General features: G+C 50.2%; 1 protein-coding gene across 13 annotated transcripts in view; it reads left to right on the top strand.

Annotated features, from left to right (window-relative positions):
* The window catches only part of PACC1 (proton activated chloride channel 1), a 442,395-nt gene that overhangs the window by 399,290 nt on the left and 27,603 nt on the right, over positions 1-15,502 (top strand). For 11 of the 13 annotated variants that reach the window (XM_082702480.1, XM_082702481.1, XM_082702473.1 and 8 more), the window contains one exon: positions 9,577-9,673. Coding sequence is in view for 5 of the 13 variants with exons in the window: in XM_082702477.1 (XP_082558603.1) it covers positions 9,577-9,673 (97 nt within the window). In the remaining 8 variants the exon portion in view is untranslated. Of the gene's footprint in view, positions 1-5,336; positions 5,523-9,576; positions 9,674-15,502 lie in introns of those variants that run through there. The other 2 variants (XM_082702478.1, XM_082702470.1) reach the window with 2 other exon arrangements.

The raw sequence follows: 15,502 nt of genomic DNA, 5'->3' as shown, positions 1-15,502 counted from the left end.
GCCTCACAGCTCACTTTTAAAGGATTTGGGCTTTTACACTTACTGAATGGAGGAGAGGAATGAGTTAAAATGTTAGTGGAATGACTCTGTGGTGTTGAGGACAGACTAAAGCAGGGAGCCCCTGCAGTAATCCAATAATCCAGGCGAGAGGTGATGGTGGCTTGCACCCGGAGTGCTAGCCATGCAGGTGATGAACGGGGGGGTGGGTCTCAGATGTGTTTCGAAGGTGAGCTGGCGGGATTTGCTGACCACTGAGAGGAGATGCGGGGTCAGGGAGATAGAACAGAGTCAAGGATGACCCAGAGGGTTTTGGCCTTGGTAACCCTAAGGATGGAGTTGCCACTTGCTAACATAACAAGAGATGGTGATAAGAGCAAGTCTGGGGGGAGAGGCTCAAGACCAGGCTTGGTCAGTTCGAGAACACATAGATATCAAAGTGGTATCAGATTGACAGTTGGCTATAGGAGTCTGGATTTGAAGGAAGAGTTCCAAGGGAGAGATATAAGTCATGGAATCCTTGACATCTAGGTTGTATTTAAAGCCACAGAATGGGGCCACATGGATGACTCAGTTGTTTAAGCATCTGCCTTTGGCTCAGGTCATAATCCCAGGGTCCTGGGATCAAGCCCCATATTGGGTCCAGCATCAGTCTCCCTGCTCCTCAGGGAGTCTGCTTCTCCTCCCTCTGGCCCTCCACCCCTGTTGGTATGTTCTTTCGCTCTCTCATTCTGCTCTCTCTCTGAAATAAGTAAATTTTTTTTTTAATATTTTATTTATTTATTTGACAGACAGAGATCACAAGTAGGCAGAGAGGCAGGCAGAGGTGGCAGGGGTGGTGGGGGAGGGGAGCAGGCTCCCCGCTGAGCAGAGAGCCCGATTCGGGGCTTGATCCCAGGACCCTAGGATCGTGACCTGAGCTGAAGGCAGAGGCTTTAACCCACTGAGCCACCCAGGCGCCCCTGAAATAAGTAAAATCTTAAACAAAAAAAAAAAAAGAAAAACTTAAAATAATAAAGCCACAGAATAGTTGAGATCATCAGGAACATGCACATGGATAGGAAAGTGGAGGGACCAAGGACTGAGTTCTTGGGTCCTGCCAACATTTTGTGGATGCAAGTCCTGGCAAAAGAAACCAAACCATGTGCAAGCCCTGACTCAGCACTTTCACATGTATTAACTCATTCAGTCCTTGCTTTCACTCTATGAAGTAAGAAACAATGTCACCACCCATTTTTACAGATAATGAAACTGAAGTGCAGAGACCTTAAATACCTTGCTCAAGGTCACAGGGGGTTGGTATAGCCAAGATTCAAGCCCAGGCTCCCTCCCAGCGTCACCCCTTAGCCCACGGGCCACACCTTCCCTCAGTGACCATATCAAATGCTCATACTTTTCATCCGTGCAACAGAATGAACTTCTAATACAGAGCGACCTGAACAGGATCCATCACCAGCCCTCCGAATCTCAGTTTCTGTGTTAGTAACACACCAGGCTGCCTCCTTGATGGAATTGTGCCGGAAACCAAAAATGATCACGGATGTGAGAGTCTGTGTAAGCTGTTCCGTGCAGAATCTGTGTTCCGTGGGTCGCAGGGTCTCCAGGTTAAGAGAGGCCCTTCTAAGCCCTTGAATAGAATATCATCCCCATCAGATGCAACACATTCCTTAATAACATCCCTGACCTATAGTGTGCTGCTTCTCTGAGCCCTTTCTCTCTCTACAGTTCCGTTTGTTAGTAACTTCTCTGAGCCCAAAGATACTCCATACAATTTCTTTCTTTCTTTCTTTTTTTAATTTTATTTATTTGATGGACTGAGATCAAGCAGGCAGAGAGGCAGGCAGAGAGAGAGAGAGAGGGAAGCAGGCTCCCTGCTGAGCAGAGGACCTGATGCGGGACTCGATCCCAGGACCCCGAGATCACGACCTGAGCCAAAGGCAGTGGCTTAACCCACTGAGCCACACAGGCACCCCTCCCTACAATTTCTACTCATCAGATCTCCCTTCCTCTCCCTGAGACACCAAGTATAAACCTGTGGTGTAATGGCGTGCTCACATGACCTTGAATTTTTCTAGGCATTCCTCTGATTGCCCTTCCCTACTTGAACCCAGATTCATTTTCCCCAATGAATCAATCACCTGCAAGGAGAATACAAATTATTCAAAGAGAAACAGAATAACTTTTAATAAGATAATTGGTGGCACGGGGGATGAAGGAGGCTGAGAAGAATCCCGGAGGTAATGAGAAGATTAGAAACAGCAGGAGAGTAACAACATCCTAGCCTTAGTAGGGAGGAGGAGGAGGTGGTATTCAAGTTTGGGGGCCTGGGTCCCCTAGCTGAAGCTAGAACCACAAAAAGCCTTTGTGTCAGGGGCCGGGGCCATGGAAGGGACACTGCCAGGAGCAGGAAAAACCTTGAAAAAAAAGAAAAGAAAAGAAAAACCTTGGCTTCTCCCCTGCCCTGACCCCCTCTAATCTCCCAGCAGTGCTTCCTCTTGACTAAATTCAGTGGAAACCCAGCTACAGGCCTGTCTGCCCTACGTGAAAAGGTTTTTGTTTGTTTGTTTGTTTAACCTATAAGCAGCAGGTGCAATGATTAAAGCCACCTTGGTTGGCAGCGGCATCACTGGATCTCTGCTGCTGCCATAACGGGGCGCTTTTCCTATGTGTCTCTCTTCACATCGTCTTCCATCTGTTGTAAGGACTTCAGTCATAATAGGTGAAGGGATCACCTTACTTAGTATGACCTCATTTTATCTAATACCTCTGCAGCCACCTATTTCCAAGTGCGGTCCCATTCTGAGGTACCAAGTCAGGACTTCAACATACCTTTCTGGAGGACACAATTCAACCCATAACAAGGATCTTTTGGGATCTAGATGGTAATTCAAACCATGAGACTAAAGAGGAACCCATTACCCTAGCCCCTAGGGAGGGAGTTGAAGGGAGATCTCGAGCCCTAGCTTGGGAATGCCATCTTGGAGAATTGAGAGGATGAGGAGAATCCAGCAAAGGAGGCTGAGAAGGAGCTTTGAGTGAGACGAGAGCCAAAGGGGAGGCACGTGGGGTCCTGGAGGCCAGAGGCGGAAAGCAGACAGGGAGGAGAGTATCAGCCGAGGCCAAGGCAGCTGACAGATCAAGAAAGAGGATAAATCACAAAACAAATGAATCAACAAAGAACAGAATCATACCTGTAAGTACAGAGAACGAAATGATAGTTGCCAGAGAGGATGGACAAAATGGGGGAAGAGGAGCGGGAGATGCAGTTATGGAATGAATGAGCCACCAGAATAAAAGGCACAGGAGAGAGAATATAATCAATGATCGTGTCATCGCACTGAATGGTGACAGATGGCAGCTACACTTGTCGTAAGCACAGCATAACCTATACACTTGTTGAATCACTATGTTGTGCAGCTAAAAATCATGTAACGTTGTGTTACAACTATACCAAAAAAAACAAAAAAAAAACCTCATGAGAAAAAGAGGAGGATGGGGAAATGGACATCTGATTTGACAACTCTGAGGTCATTTGTGACCTTGACCACCACATTTCAGTGGAGCGGAGAGGATGAAAGCCTGATTCGTGTGTGCTCATGAGAGAGTAGGAGGACAGGACTTGGGAACAGCTGGTACAGAAAATTCTATTTATGTGTTCATGGTTTCTCCACTCTAGCATGGAGGAGCCAGAGGGCCAGGACCTGGGAGTGTCCCATTTGTTTCTGTATCCCAGGGCCCGGTGCCATATTTATTAAAACCATGTCAGAGATTGTACTAGTATCTCCTTCAGATGTGGGGCTCTGTAATTTTCCGGTTTGATCCGAGCAACAAAGAGTAGAGGGGATCAATAGGGCTGGACTAGATTTTTCTGGTCCTTCAAGCTCTAAAATTCTATGATTGTGTGACCTGTTCTATCCACCAGCCTCGCGTTAACACAGCTAGGAATCTAAAGAGTTGTTTGTTGTCCTTTGTATTTGAGAGCAACTGTCAAATGGCTGGAATAAGTGTTCCATTCATAAACTGAACATTGGTGAGTACCTATAATATATATGGTATATGTGCTATGTATATGGTCCCTTTAAAGATGCAAGACCAGGGAACCCAGGGTGGGGTAGGCCTCCCTCTACTAATACTCTGGAGGTCCAGGGGGTTTGATGTCGTTGGTGCTACTGTGGTTACTGCTGAAGACGGAAGAGGCCCCGAGTGGCCCCGAGCGTGCAGGGCCTCGCAGAGCTGCAGCTGCCCAGGACACAGAGCAGCATTCACCAAAGCATAAGTGACCTCTATTTGCCTCACGACTAATCGGCCCGGGGTGGCCACAGAGAATGGCAGTTCAGGCAGTGGGAGGAGGGGAAGATGCAGTCCACAGATCCACCGTGCTACAAGCCAGACACCGTATTCCCCACCACATCCAGGGGAGAAGGCTTCTGCTGCAGGGGAACCGCACTTTTGTTTTTTCCTGCATGATCTGTAGGCTCTCAGTAAGGCCCTGTGAGCAGGGCAGGGTTTAGGCATAGATAGGAGGGCCCAGGGTATTATCTGCAGGAGGTGCACCTCAGGGCTCAGTTGGTCAAGCACCTGCCTTCAACTCAAGTCATGATCCTGGGGCTTTAGGATCGAGCCCTGCTTTGGGCTTCCTGCCTGAGGGGAGCCTGCTTCTCCCTCTGCCCATCCAACCCGCTTCTGCTCTCTCTCTCAAATAAATAAAATCTTAAAAACAAAAACAAAACAAACAAACAAAAACCTGTGGGAGAGGGGCAAAGCCAGGACAAAAACCTAGACGTCCTGACTCCAAACTGTCTGCCCTAGGAATAATGAAAGTGTTTGGATTCTGTAGTTTGTTCCTGGATTAAATAATATTCTTTTCAAAACAACAACAACAAAAAAATACTTTATGACTGCCTTGCTCAAATCCTTTCCGAAACAAGGTACCTCAACTTCCTTGTAAAACAGGGAGCAAAATGTCCAGCTTACAGGGTTCCTTGCAGGATCAAGGACATAATATGAATGAAAGTGCTTTGTAATATACAGTGTTCGGCAGACATTTATTAATGGTTAGAAACCACCAGACTGCCTCTTGCACTTATAGATTAGGCTCTCCCACTCATCTGACCTGACCTCTTTATTCCACTTTCCACTCATTTTTCTCCGTCCCTCCTCTTCTAACCTACAGAGGAAGTGGGAGGTGAAAAGAGCACGTGCGTCTAACGCCTGGCTTAAACGTGGCTTTGGGTAGAGCGCAGGTCTTGCCATTCAAGAGTTGCTGAGAGGCTTCTTGCCCAGAACTACATTTCCCAGCAACCCTCCCGTGGTATCAGCGGCAACGAGGCGCATGCGTCGATTGCCGCCCCGCCTGGTCTCGGGGCCGCACCTCCGAACCGGTTTCGCCCCGCGGAGCCGGCAGCTTAAAGTGCGGCGGCTGCGGTCCTCGCCCGCCGCTGCTCCCGAGCCGTCGCGGTCTCAGGTGCACCTCAGCTCGGGTCAGTGCCATGATCCGGCAGGAGCTCTCCACATCCTACCAGGAGGTACATGGCAGTTGGGGGCGGGGGCGGAAGCAAAGTTTCCCGTGGGGCATCCGAGCGGGGTCCCCGCGTCCGGGCGGGTTGGGGTGCGGGGGGCGTCCCGGTGGCTCGAGTGCGGTTTTCGAGGAGTGCGGCGGGGGAGGGGGTCCCCGCGTGCGGAGGCGCGGCGGGGCAGGAAGGAAGCGGGACGCCGAGCCTCCTCCGGATGCCGCCGGCGCGGGATGGAGCCGGGGCCCCGGAGGAGCCGCGACGGGTCGCCAGCAGGTGAATGATTAAAGCGGAGTCGGACCCCGGCAGCTGCGCGCGGGCGGGCCTTGACCCCGGCAGATCTTTGCAACAAGTGGCGGCACGGGCGCCCCTCTCCCGGCTGGAACGGATGTGCGGGAGGCATTAGCCTCTCTGCAAGCCCGAGGCCTCGTGGCCCCTTGCAGGTGTAAATGACAGCGATAATTATGCCTTGTGTTTGGAGGCCCGCCTAACTTTGCAAAGGTGCTTCTCGCCGAGCTCGGTTTTTCTTAACTGTCTCATCTCCTCCCACTACTTTAACTATCACTTTCCAGCTCTTTGTCTCTTTCTTGTTCGTGCTGAGCTCCAGGCTGCGGTTCCAGCTTTCCCTCCCACCTCCCGACTCCCCGGAGCTAGTGAACTGCTCTCCTCCTCTCAGGTCCTGTATCCTGGTCATCTCTGGGGATCATCCTCCCCTGCGCCCCGCACGGTGGTCCCCTCGCTTGTGAGCTCAGTCAGTTCCACATCTTCAGTCCTCCGGTTTGTGTCCCTGTGTCTCCTCTGGCCGGCTGCGTGAGATGCTGTGTTACCAGCTCTCCCTGTGGTGTCTCCCATGCTGTGCGGGTTCCTTTTGAGGCCCTGCCTTGATCCCACAACATCCCTTTTTACAAACAACCTGATGCTCTTGAACGACTCAAGTCCAAACTTCTTAGCAGCTTTCAAAGCACTGCTCAGAGTCATAGCTTCAATTAGCATCTCACCCACTTATATTCTAACAACACTGGAAACTCACTCTTTACAAAGGTGCACCTGCTTTCCTGTCCCTTTTCCGCTTTCTCACACAGTTTCTTTTTCTTTAACTGTCTCTGAAACTCCATTGGTTAAAATTCAACCATCCCCCCGTTATTCAAGGAGGGATCGTTAGTCCCACGCTCCTTGGAGACTGACTTCCCAGATCAGTCTAGCATTCTGCCTCTTCTTCTCCTATGTACTTCCTGTTGTCTTGACCAATACTGACCACTATTGATGTACATTCCTTGCTTTGTAAATGATCCTGTGTGGATCAAGCAGATGGCTTAGCTCTAGAGTGCAAGGGGAAGCCTAGTTGAAAGTCGATGAGATTTGCCTAAGGCTTGCTATTTTTTAGTATAGGACCTGCTCTGGAATCTGACTTTGGGACAAATTTCTGTATTTCTCCTACCATCTCCTTTATCCCAAAGGAGCCAGATGACTTTTAACCCAGTGCTGTGGATTCTGTGGTCTCTAGATTCTATACTCTAGACAGTGAGGGAATTCTCAGGAATGAGTTGTGTCTTTCCTCTGTAAGTTTTCAGGTTTATAGGGAGAAGAGCATAGTGGATAAATACTACTTTCAAGTCAGAAAGCCTGTGTTCCTAACCTGGCTCTGCTTCTGGCCATTTGTCAAGTCACTTAACTTCTCTGAGCTTCGGGTTTCTTCATTTGCAAAGGAGGGTAGCGATAGGCCTTATCTCCTATACCAATGAGTTGGTATACAGAATGTGCTTAGCTCAGCGCTTGGCAGGGAGAGACCCCTCAGTGAATGGTGGCTCTTGTTAAAGAGCGTGGGCAGCTCCTGCTTCTAGGGAGCTTTGGGATCCTGGTTTGTAGGACCATGTCCCTCACTGTCTACAGACAGTACAGGTTGTACAGACAGGTTGTACACAACCTGCAGTATCACCTTTCCCAGCAGGGCTTCTAAAATGGTTATTAAAATATAGGCAGTTATCTTGCTTTTAGGGGCAAGGCCAAAGGTAGAGTCACTTTCCTTTTGGGGGCACCCTAAGATGGAAGACATCGAAAGGACCCTTCCCCTTCTTCAGTGGCTCATTTTGAAGTCCCTGTCTCTTGCTTTGTTCAGAAGGAGGCCTCCCAGAGAGTGGCCTGCGCTAGTCCTGCCTGGATTGTTCTGACAGCAGACCTAGCTCTGAGTGAAACTGCTTTGCTGAAGGGGGATTTGGCTTTGGGGATGGGCCAGGCACGGAGTGGACTCATTAGGGCTGCAGGTGGTCAAGAAGGGAACTGGTTTGGGCTGAACCTGGGTAAGGCCTGGAACACAGAACTCTGGGCCTTCTCAGAACTAACATCCTTCTTTCTCTTTGGCCAGCCAAGAGTCTTGGGACGTCTTGCTCTGTGCTCCCATGACCCGTATCTCATAGTGTTTCTCCAGCCTCCTACTCTTCTCCCACGTGTTGATTTTCCTGTGAGCTTGGAGGTCTTCAAACTGAAGGTTTTATCTGATTCTAAGGGGCAGGAGTGGATGCATAGAAAGGATGATAGAGGCACTTGGCTGGCTCAGTGGGTAGATCATTTGACTCTTGATACTGGGGTTGTAAGTTCAAGTTGCATGTTGGGTGTAGAGGCTACTTAAAACTACAGTTTAAAAAGAGAGAGATTGAAGACCAGTAGATACACGAGAGTTTTATTTTAACCCAAGTCTCCTGGAGATTAATTTTTAGTGAAAATGTTTTGAGACCTTAAGTGCTGACACTGTGAACCTAAGAAAATACTTAGGAAAGCTATCCCCTTCCCCTCCCTCCTAATTCAGTGATAAGTCCTCTAAATTCTGGTCTTTTTTTTTTTTTTTTTAAGATTTTATTTATTTATTTGACAGAGAGAGATTACAAGTAGGCAGAGAGGCAGGCAGAAAGAGAGAGGAGGAAGCAGGCTCCCTGCTGAGCAGAGAGCCCGATGTGGGACTCGATCCCAGGACCCTGAGATCATGACCTGAGCCGAAGGCAGCGGCTTAACCCACTGAGCCACCCAGGCGCCCCTAAATTCTGGTCTTGATCTCTCTTGCCCTCTTCCTCCTCATTGCTACCAGAATTGTTGGTTATCATTGTATCCTTTTGCCCCGTATCCCTCTCAGTGGCACTTCCCCCATTTCCCAGATGAGAACACTATGAGGGGAGATTGAAGTTACCAGCTACCAGGATCTGTTTCTGGGATGGGCTGCCCTCTCCATTTCGTTCTGCCATTTGCAGTCGGCGTGCGTAGACGCGAGCCAGAGTCCTGGAGAGTTCCGTCACCACTTTCACTGTTTCCTCCTGCCTCTTAGCAGACTCTTAGCTGCGTTTCCTCCTCCTTCTCTGGGAAGCCGTTAAGTTTATAGGCTTTGGAACTAGACCAACTTAGATTTGACTTTTGGCTCTGTGGCCATGGAAAGTGTTGTGGCTGAATTACGCCCCTCCAAAAAGATGTGTGGAGAATGTGAACCCGTAGTACCTCAGAAACTGACCTTATTTGGAAATAAGGTCATTGCAGATGTAATTAGTTAAGAGGAGGTCATCCTGAAGTAGTGTGGGCCCTTATCCAATATGGCGTCTTTATAAGAAGATGACCGTGTGGAGACACAGAGACACACAGAGACTCCATGTGGAGATGAAGGTGGAGATTGGAGATGAGATGCCTTACAGGCCAAGAACACCGAAGCTTGCCCACCATTACCAGAAGCTAGGAGAGCGTCATGGAAAAGATTCTTCTTCACAGCCCTCAGAAGGAATCAGCCCTGCCAACACCTTGATTTTAGATTTCTAGTTTCCAGAACTCTGAGGGACTCAGCTTCTGTTCTTTTGAGCCACGCGGTCTTCGGTGCTTTGTTAGAGCAGCCCCGGGAAACCGACACACAGGAAGTTACATGACTTTCCTGGGCCTTGGTGTCCTCATCTGTAGAACTGGTATAGCACACCCTACATCATGTGGTACTGTGTGTGTGTGTGTGTGACCGTCAAGAGGGACTTTCTGCTTTCTTATTCTAGTCCTAAGTAGCAGGGCTGGTGCGGCTGACCGATTTGCCCTCTTTGTTCCCCTCCAGCTGAGTGAGGAGTTGGATCAGGTGGTTGAGAACTCAGAGCGGACGGACGGGCAGGAAAAGGAGACAGACGGAGTCCAAGGTCCAGGAGTCTTACCAGGTAAGTGGGTTCAGCGCTGGGGCGGAGGAGCTGGAAAGTGGTGCTCTGCCGTTGCCGCAGCCAGAGGCCCCAGCCCGGGCGCCTTGCCAGCTGGGTACCTGCGGAAGAGGAGGAGCCCCCCTGCCCCGTGCCCCGGTGTCAGGTCTCCAGTATTGCCCCAGTTCGAAAGCTATCCATATTTAACCAGCCTGGGGATGGAGAATGTGTCCAGGCCAGTGTCTGTTCTTTTCTGTGCTCTGGTGTGAGCCACTTCCTGAGGCCAGGCCGTTGGATACAGTGATCTCTGCTCTTCTGTTGGTTTTTCCCTAGGAGGCTGTTAGCAGTGGAGCCTCTTAATATCCGAGTCACTTCCCAGGGCCCTCTAGGAGAATATAGGCCTCACTTCCTGAACATCAGGTCTCCCCACGATTGTCACCCAGCCGGGCAAGCAGGGTCCCATTTGTCAGGCCGCATCCTGGGGAGTCTTACGGACTCCCTCCTGGATACACTCTGCTCCCTTATGTGACGTCCTGGGTAACACTTGACTTCCCAGACTGCTTGCTCCCTCCAGCCGCCTTCGCAGTCTCCTTCTAGCTCTTGGGTGTTACATGTTGGTCAGAGGCCCCCATGTCGCTGTGGAGGGCAGGCTCACCCGGGCCCCCCTCCCTGCTTCCATCCCTGCTTTGCTCGCACACGGGGCCGCGTTCACACTCCTAGCCCAGAGCGTACTAGCCCAGAGCTCCGGACTTGTATATCCAGATGCCCCCTGGTAGCTCTGCTTGACTGTCCCAAAGGTACCCTAAACCCCAAACTGACCTCATGGTCTCCCCCCCCGCCCCCAGCGTGGCCCTTTTCTGGCATTTCCTGTTTCGGGGAATGGAACCCGCCGCCCATCCAGCTGAATCAGAGTCATTTTCTTCCTCTTCCTTCCTTCCTTCCCCTTTTCCTCTGCCGCTCAGCCACGCTGGCCTTCTTTTACTTAGGCCTCCCTCCCTTCCACTCTCCGGCGTTTTCGTGGTTTTAGTCCTCCGCCTGGAAGGGTCTTCGGCCTGTCATCTAGTTAATGCTCATCATTCTTCAGCTCTCAGCGCCCCACTGTTCTCTACAAAGCCTTTCTGACCTCCTGGCTGATCGCTTCCCCACTCCAACCCTGTCCCTTGCGGCCTGCACACCTCTCTGTCGGAGCCTTCCCTGATGGGACGGGGGATCGTTTGCCGGGCATTTGATGGACGTCGGTGCTGCCGGCACGTAGGCTCCGTGAAGGCAGACACCGGTCCGTTTCCCTCACCACCTTGGCCCTGGCCATGCAAGAAACCTTGGTTGAATAAATGAACGAGTGAATGGAGCCTCCGCCTAACTCCCAGCTTCTTGGGTAGATTAGAGGAGGTGGGCTTCTGCTCCTCGTGATGCTTGCATTTATGGGGGAGAGGGCTGAGATGGGTTCTTCTGTGCTGGTGCTTAATCCCCACAAGACTAGAAGGGAGGAGACCGGAGGAGGAGCTCTTTCCTGGCTGCTTTCTTTGAGCCAAGCTCTGTCCTACCCGTTGCCCTACTGAACTCTCATAGGTTTCACCTCCAGGGAGGTGGTCAACCTGATTTTCATGGTTGAAGACCCGAGGCCCAGGGGAGTTCAGGAAAGTATGGGAAGATAAACAGACTGAATCCAGCTCTGTCTGACCTCGGACTCTTCCTACTACACAAGTGCCTTTTAAGAAGTATTTTAAGCATCTTTTATTAAAGCCTCTTGCGTAAAAGGTAGTAGCATGTCTGCCCCCACTCTGGCTTTCGGCACTACCTCTGAAGCCCTCAAGCCCCAGGGAGAGAACGGTACATCCCTATTTATCTGCATTAGCTCTGGATATTAGTTTCTGTTGTCTCTATTACGAATTACCACAAAGTTAGTGGCTTAAAGCAACACAGATTTATTATCTTACAACTCTGGAGGGCAGAAGTCCAAAATGGGTCTCACTGGGCTAAAATTAAGGTTTCAGCAGGACTGCGTTCTTTTCTGGAAGCTGTAAGGGAAAATCCATTTCAGTGCCTTTTCGAGCTTCTAGGGGCTGCTCACATTTCTTGGCTCATGGCCCTTTTTCCATCTTCAAAGCCTCCCGTGGCCGGTTGAGTCTTTCTCATATCATTTCTCGTATCGCCTGACGCTGACTTCTGCCACCTCTTCCCTGTTTAAGAGCCCTATGGTGGTGTTGGGCTCCCCCAGATAACCGAGGAAAATCTCCTCGTCTTAAAGTCAGGTGAGTGGCAGCTTTAAGCCCACCTGCTGCCTCAGTTTCTCTTTGCCATGTCACTTGAGCTGTTGATAGTGCCAAGAATGAGGCCTTGGACTCCTTCTGCCTGCTGCACACCCTGCTTTCTGCCCTCGGGCCCCCAGTCAGAAGAGGATGCATGCAGATGGCCGGACGGCGAGGAGACAGGCCAGCATGGAAAGATGAAGAGTTCTTTTGTGTTTCCTCTTAGAGATAAGTGCCCTCCAGACTGGGAAGTGTTCGTGGTGACCTTTGGCCTTGGCTTCTCTTTTGCCTCCGATTCCTGGGGCCTTAAATCCTGAGGTCAGCCTGAGCAGGAAGGCGGACCTCAAGCAGAGTAAATTTTGGGTAGTTCCAGGGCCTGGCAAGAGCCTCCCGTACTTTTGGCGGACCCTTCTGGGTGCATCTCCTTTGTAGACCGTAGAAGATCCAGACTCAGAAGTCTCAGTAGTGAGTTGGCCTGAGCTTGATGAACTTGATGACCTGATGGACAATTCTCAGAGCTCATTTCCAGCCTTTGAGCCCTTGAACAATAGTTCAACTAATGGTAATGAGGACAGTAGCCACCATTTATTTCCTGGGTGCCTTCACGTACTAGGCCTTCATGGGGCTTTGTGTCTGTGCTTACATAGAGCCATCACGGCCACTCTGCGAGGGAGCTGGTTAGTCTGGAGGTATGGAGAGGTTAAGTAATATTCTCAGAGCTTCTGAGTGGCAGGGCTGAGATTTGAACCCAGGGCTGCCTCCCGGGGTGTCCTGACTCTGGCTCAGTTTCTAGATGAGCTGCTTTTCTGCTCCCAGATTCTCCCCTTCCTCCCCCCGAGTCACTCTTGCACTCCGTCACCTGTTACCCCATGTGCTAAAACTACAAAGGCGAACGAGGCAAGGTCCACCTTCAGGGACTCAGGACATGTAGAGAGAGAAGGCGGGTTCCCCACAGAACTTATCCGTCCCTGTATAGAGCCTGCTCTGAACAACCTAGTGAGGGCCTTTTCTCCCTGTTAGGTGCTTTCCTGGCACTTGGTATTTTTTCCTTGTAGAATTTGAATTTAGCACAGTCGAAAAGGCATACTTCTTGAATATAATTTTTTTTTTTTCTTTTTAAGATTTATTTATTTTAGAAAGAGTGAGTGAGCACAAGCCAGGGGCAGGGCAGAGGGAGAGGGAGAGCGAGACCCCTCAAGCAGACTCCTTGCCAAGCGCAGAGCCAGATGCAGGGCCTGATCTCACGACCCTGAGATCACGACCTGAGCCAAAGTCAAGAGTCAGACTCTTAATGGACTAAGCCACCCAGGCACCCCTTGACCATAATTCTTTAACGAGTTGTTAAACCCCTTGGACTTGCCCCTGGGAGTGCTTCTGTGAGGCGCTCCCAGAACTTGGTCTTTCCCTCCTTCATTGCACCTCTGACACTTACTTCGCAGAGCACCCGGTCCCTTGTGGGGGCTCAGTATTTGTATTTGTACTTCAGGAGCGGGGGACGTGGGGGTTTGGAACAGGAAGGTATATCATCTGAGCAATAGGAATGAATGATTGAGGGTCAAGGAAATAGTAGGGACAGAAATGGGGCTTCAGAAATGAACAAAAGGGGGCTTCCTTAGTGAAGGAAGTGGGATTAATGGGAGGAAGGGCGCTTGCCCTGCGCAGTCCTAGCACACGAAAGCACCCAATGGCAGGTGGCTGCTGTCCTCCTTAGGTGGGAAAGAAGGGGCTGGCGAGGGAGGAGGAGGGGTGGCACCCGCAACCATGGAGAGCGCGGGATAAAAACAGGGTGCGTTGGAAACTGGGTGGCGGGGTGCGTTTGGAGTGGTGGGTTGGCGAGAGAACTAGAAGCAGATGAGGCGGAAGGACAGATTGAGTGCGATTCGGGAGGGCTTTGTGTGGCAGGGTTTAGCCTTTACGGAGTGGGGCGTATTTAATGGGATTGGAGGAGACCGGTAAGCGGGGTAAGCGGGGCCACTGCGCTGGGTCAAGGGCTGGTGTGGCGGGCTGCCGGGAGGAGCGCGAGAAGGGAGATCCGAAGACTGAGGCCGGGTGAGTGGGCGGATGTAGACCTAGTTCAGTCTGGAGGGGTGAGTACCTCGAAGAGAAGGTGCTCTTGTGCTGCAGACACACGAAGCCCCAGTGGGCGCCGTGTGTCTGGGCTGAGCTGAGCAATGGCACAGTGAAGGTAGGAGCCTTGAAGAAAGCTTGGGACCATGTGTAGAGGGAGCTGCGGAGACTGGGCCTCGAGGAATGGCCACGTCTGGGGCCCAGCAGAGGAGGGGGAGCTGGAGCCCGATGGAGGGCCTCGCGGTGGGAGCCACAGGACAGGCGGCCAGGACTGGGATGCTGAGGCTGCTGGCACTGCACAGCACAGGTTCAGGCTAAGCACCAGACGTTCAGGATTATATTCCCAGTTTTACGCCTCCGAGATAAGTAATTCCAATCCGTAGTCTGAGAGCCTCAATCTGTTTCCTCTCCATCAGGGGAATCCCAACCACTTATTCTCTCCAAAGGGAGAAATGAGAGCAGACATGTTAACTGAATAAGCAGTTTATTATATCACAGTTGAAATAAAATTGAGGAAGACACTTGGCTAGTTAGTCATTACAGTCAGTTCTCCATGGAAACAACTGTATATTAATAGAATTGACAAAGATCAGCAGCCAAAGGAAAAAATATATTGGATCTCCTCAAAATGAAAAACTTAAGTGCATTAAAAGACACTACCAAGAAAGTGAAAAGACAGCCTGCAGGATGAGAGAACTTTTCAAATCACATGTCTGATGAGGGGCCTGTGTTTAGACTATAGAAAGAAATTTATGATCCAATAATAAAAGGACAACCCAAATAAAAAATGGGCAGAGAATCGGAATAATGTTTTTCCAACACAGAGGACTGATAAGCACATGAAAAGACACTCAGTGTCAGCCGTCGTCAGGGAAATGCAGATCTACACTACAGGGAGAGGTGTTTGGTTGTGTAACCTTCAGTCCTGTGAGGATGGCTACAGACAGATGGACAAGTTTCAGTGGAGAAGTAGGGAAATTAGGACCCCCAGAGATTGTTGGTGGAAATGTAAAATGGTGAAGATTTTTTTAATGGTAAGATGTATTGGTGTCTTGTTTGGGAATTGGAGTGCCATGGCATGTACTGTGGGGAAAACTGTCTGGCAGTTCCTGAAAGTTCAAATACAGAGTCACCATGTGGCCCTGCAATTCGACTTCTAGGTACATATCCGGGGGAAGTGAGAACTCATGTCTGCACATAAACTCGCACACAAATGCTCCTAGCAACACTACTCATAATAGCCCCAAAATGGAAGCAACCCAAAGATCCTTCAAGTGATGAATGGTTAAATAAAATGGCATATTCACACAATGGAATATTATTTGGCAATAAAAAGGAATGAAAAACCAATATGTGCTATGTCATGGATAAATTTTGAAGATCTATGTTAGGTGAGAGAAGTCAGACACAAAAGGTCATATATTGAGTGATTCCATTGGACTATCCAGAATAGGCAAGTCCACAGAGACAGGAAGCAGGTTATTGGTCTCGAGGGACAAGGAGGAATGGGTATGGAGATTCTGTTCGGGTAATGAAA

The sequence above is a fragment of the Mustela nivalis genome (genome assembly GCF_964662115.1).
Source record: "Mustela nivalis genome assembly, chromosome: 16".
Taxonomy (NCBI): Eukaryota; Metazoa; Chordata; class Mammalia; order Carnivora; family Mustelidae; genus Mustela; species Mustela nivalis.
Note: the sequence above shows the minus strand (reverse complement) of the source record. Positions and strands in the feature narration are given on the sequence as shown.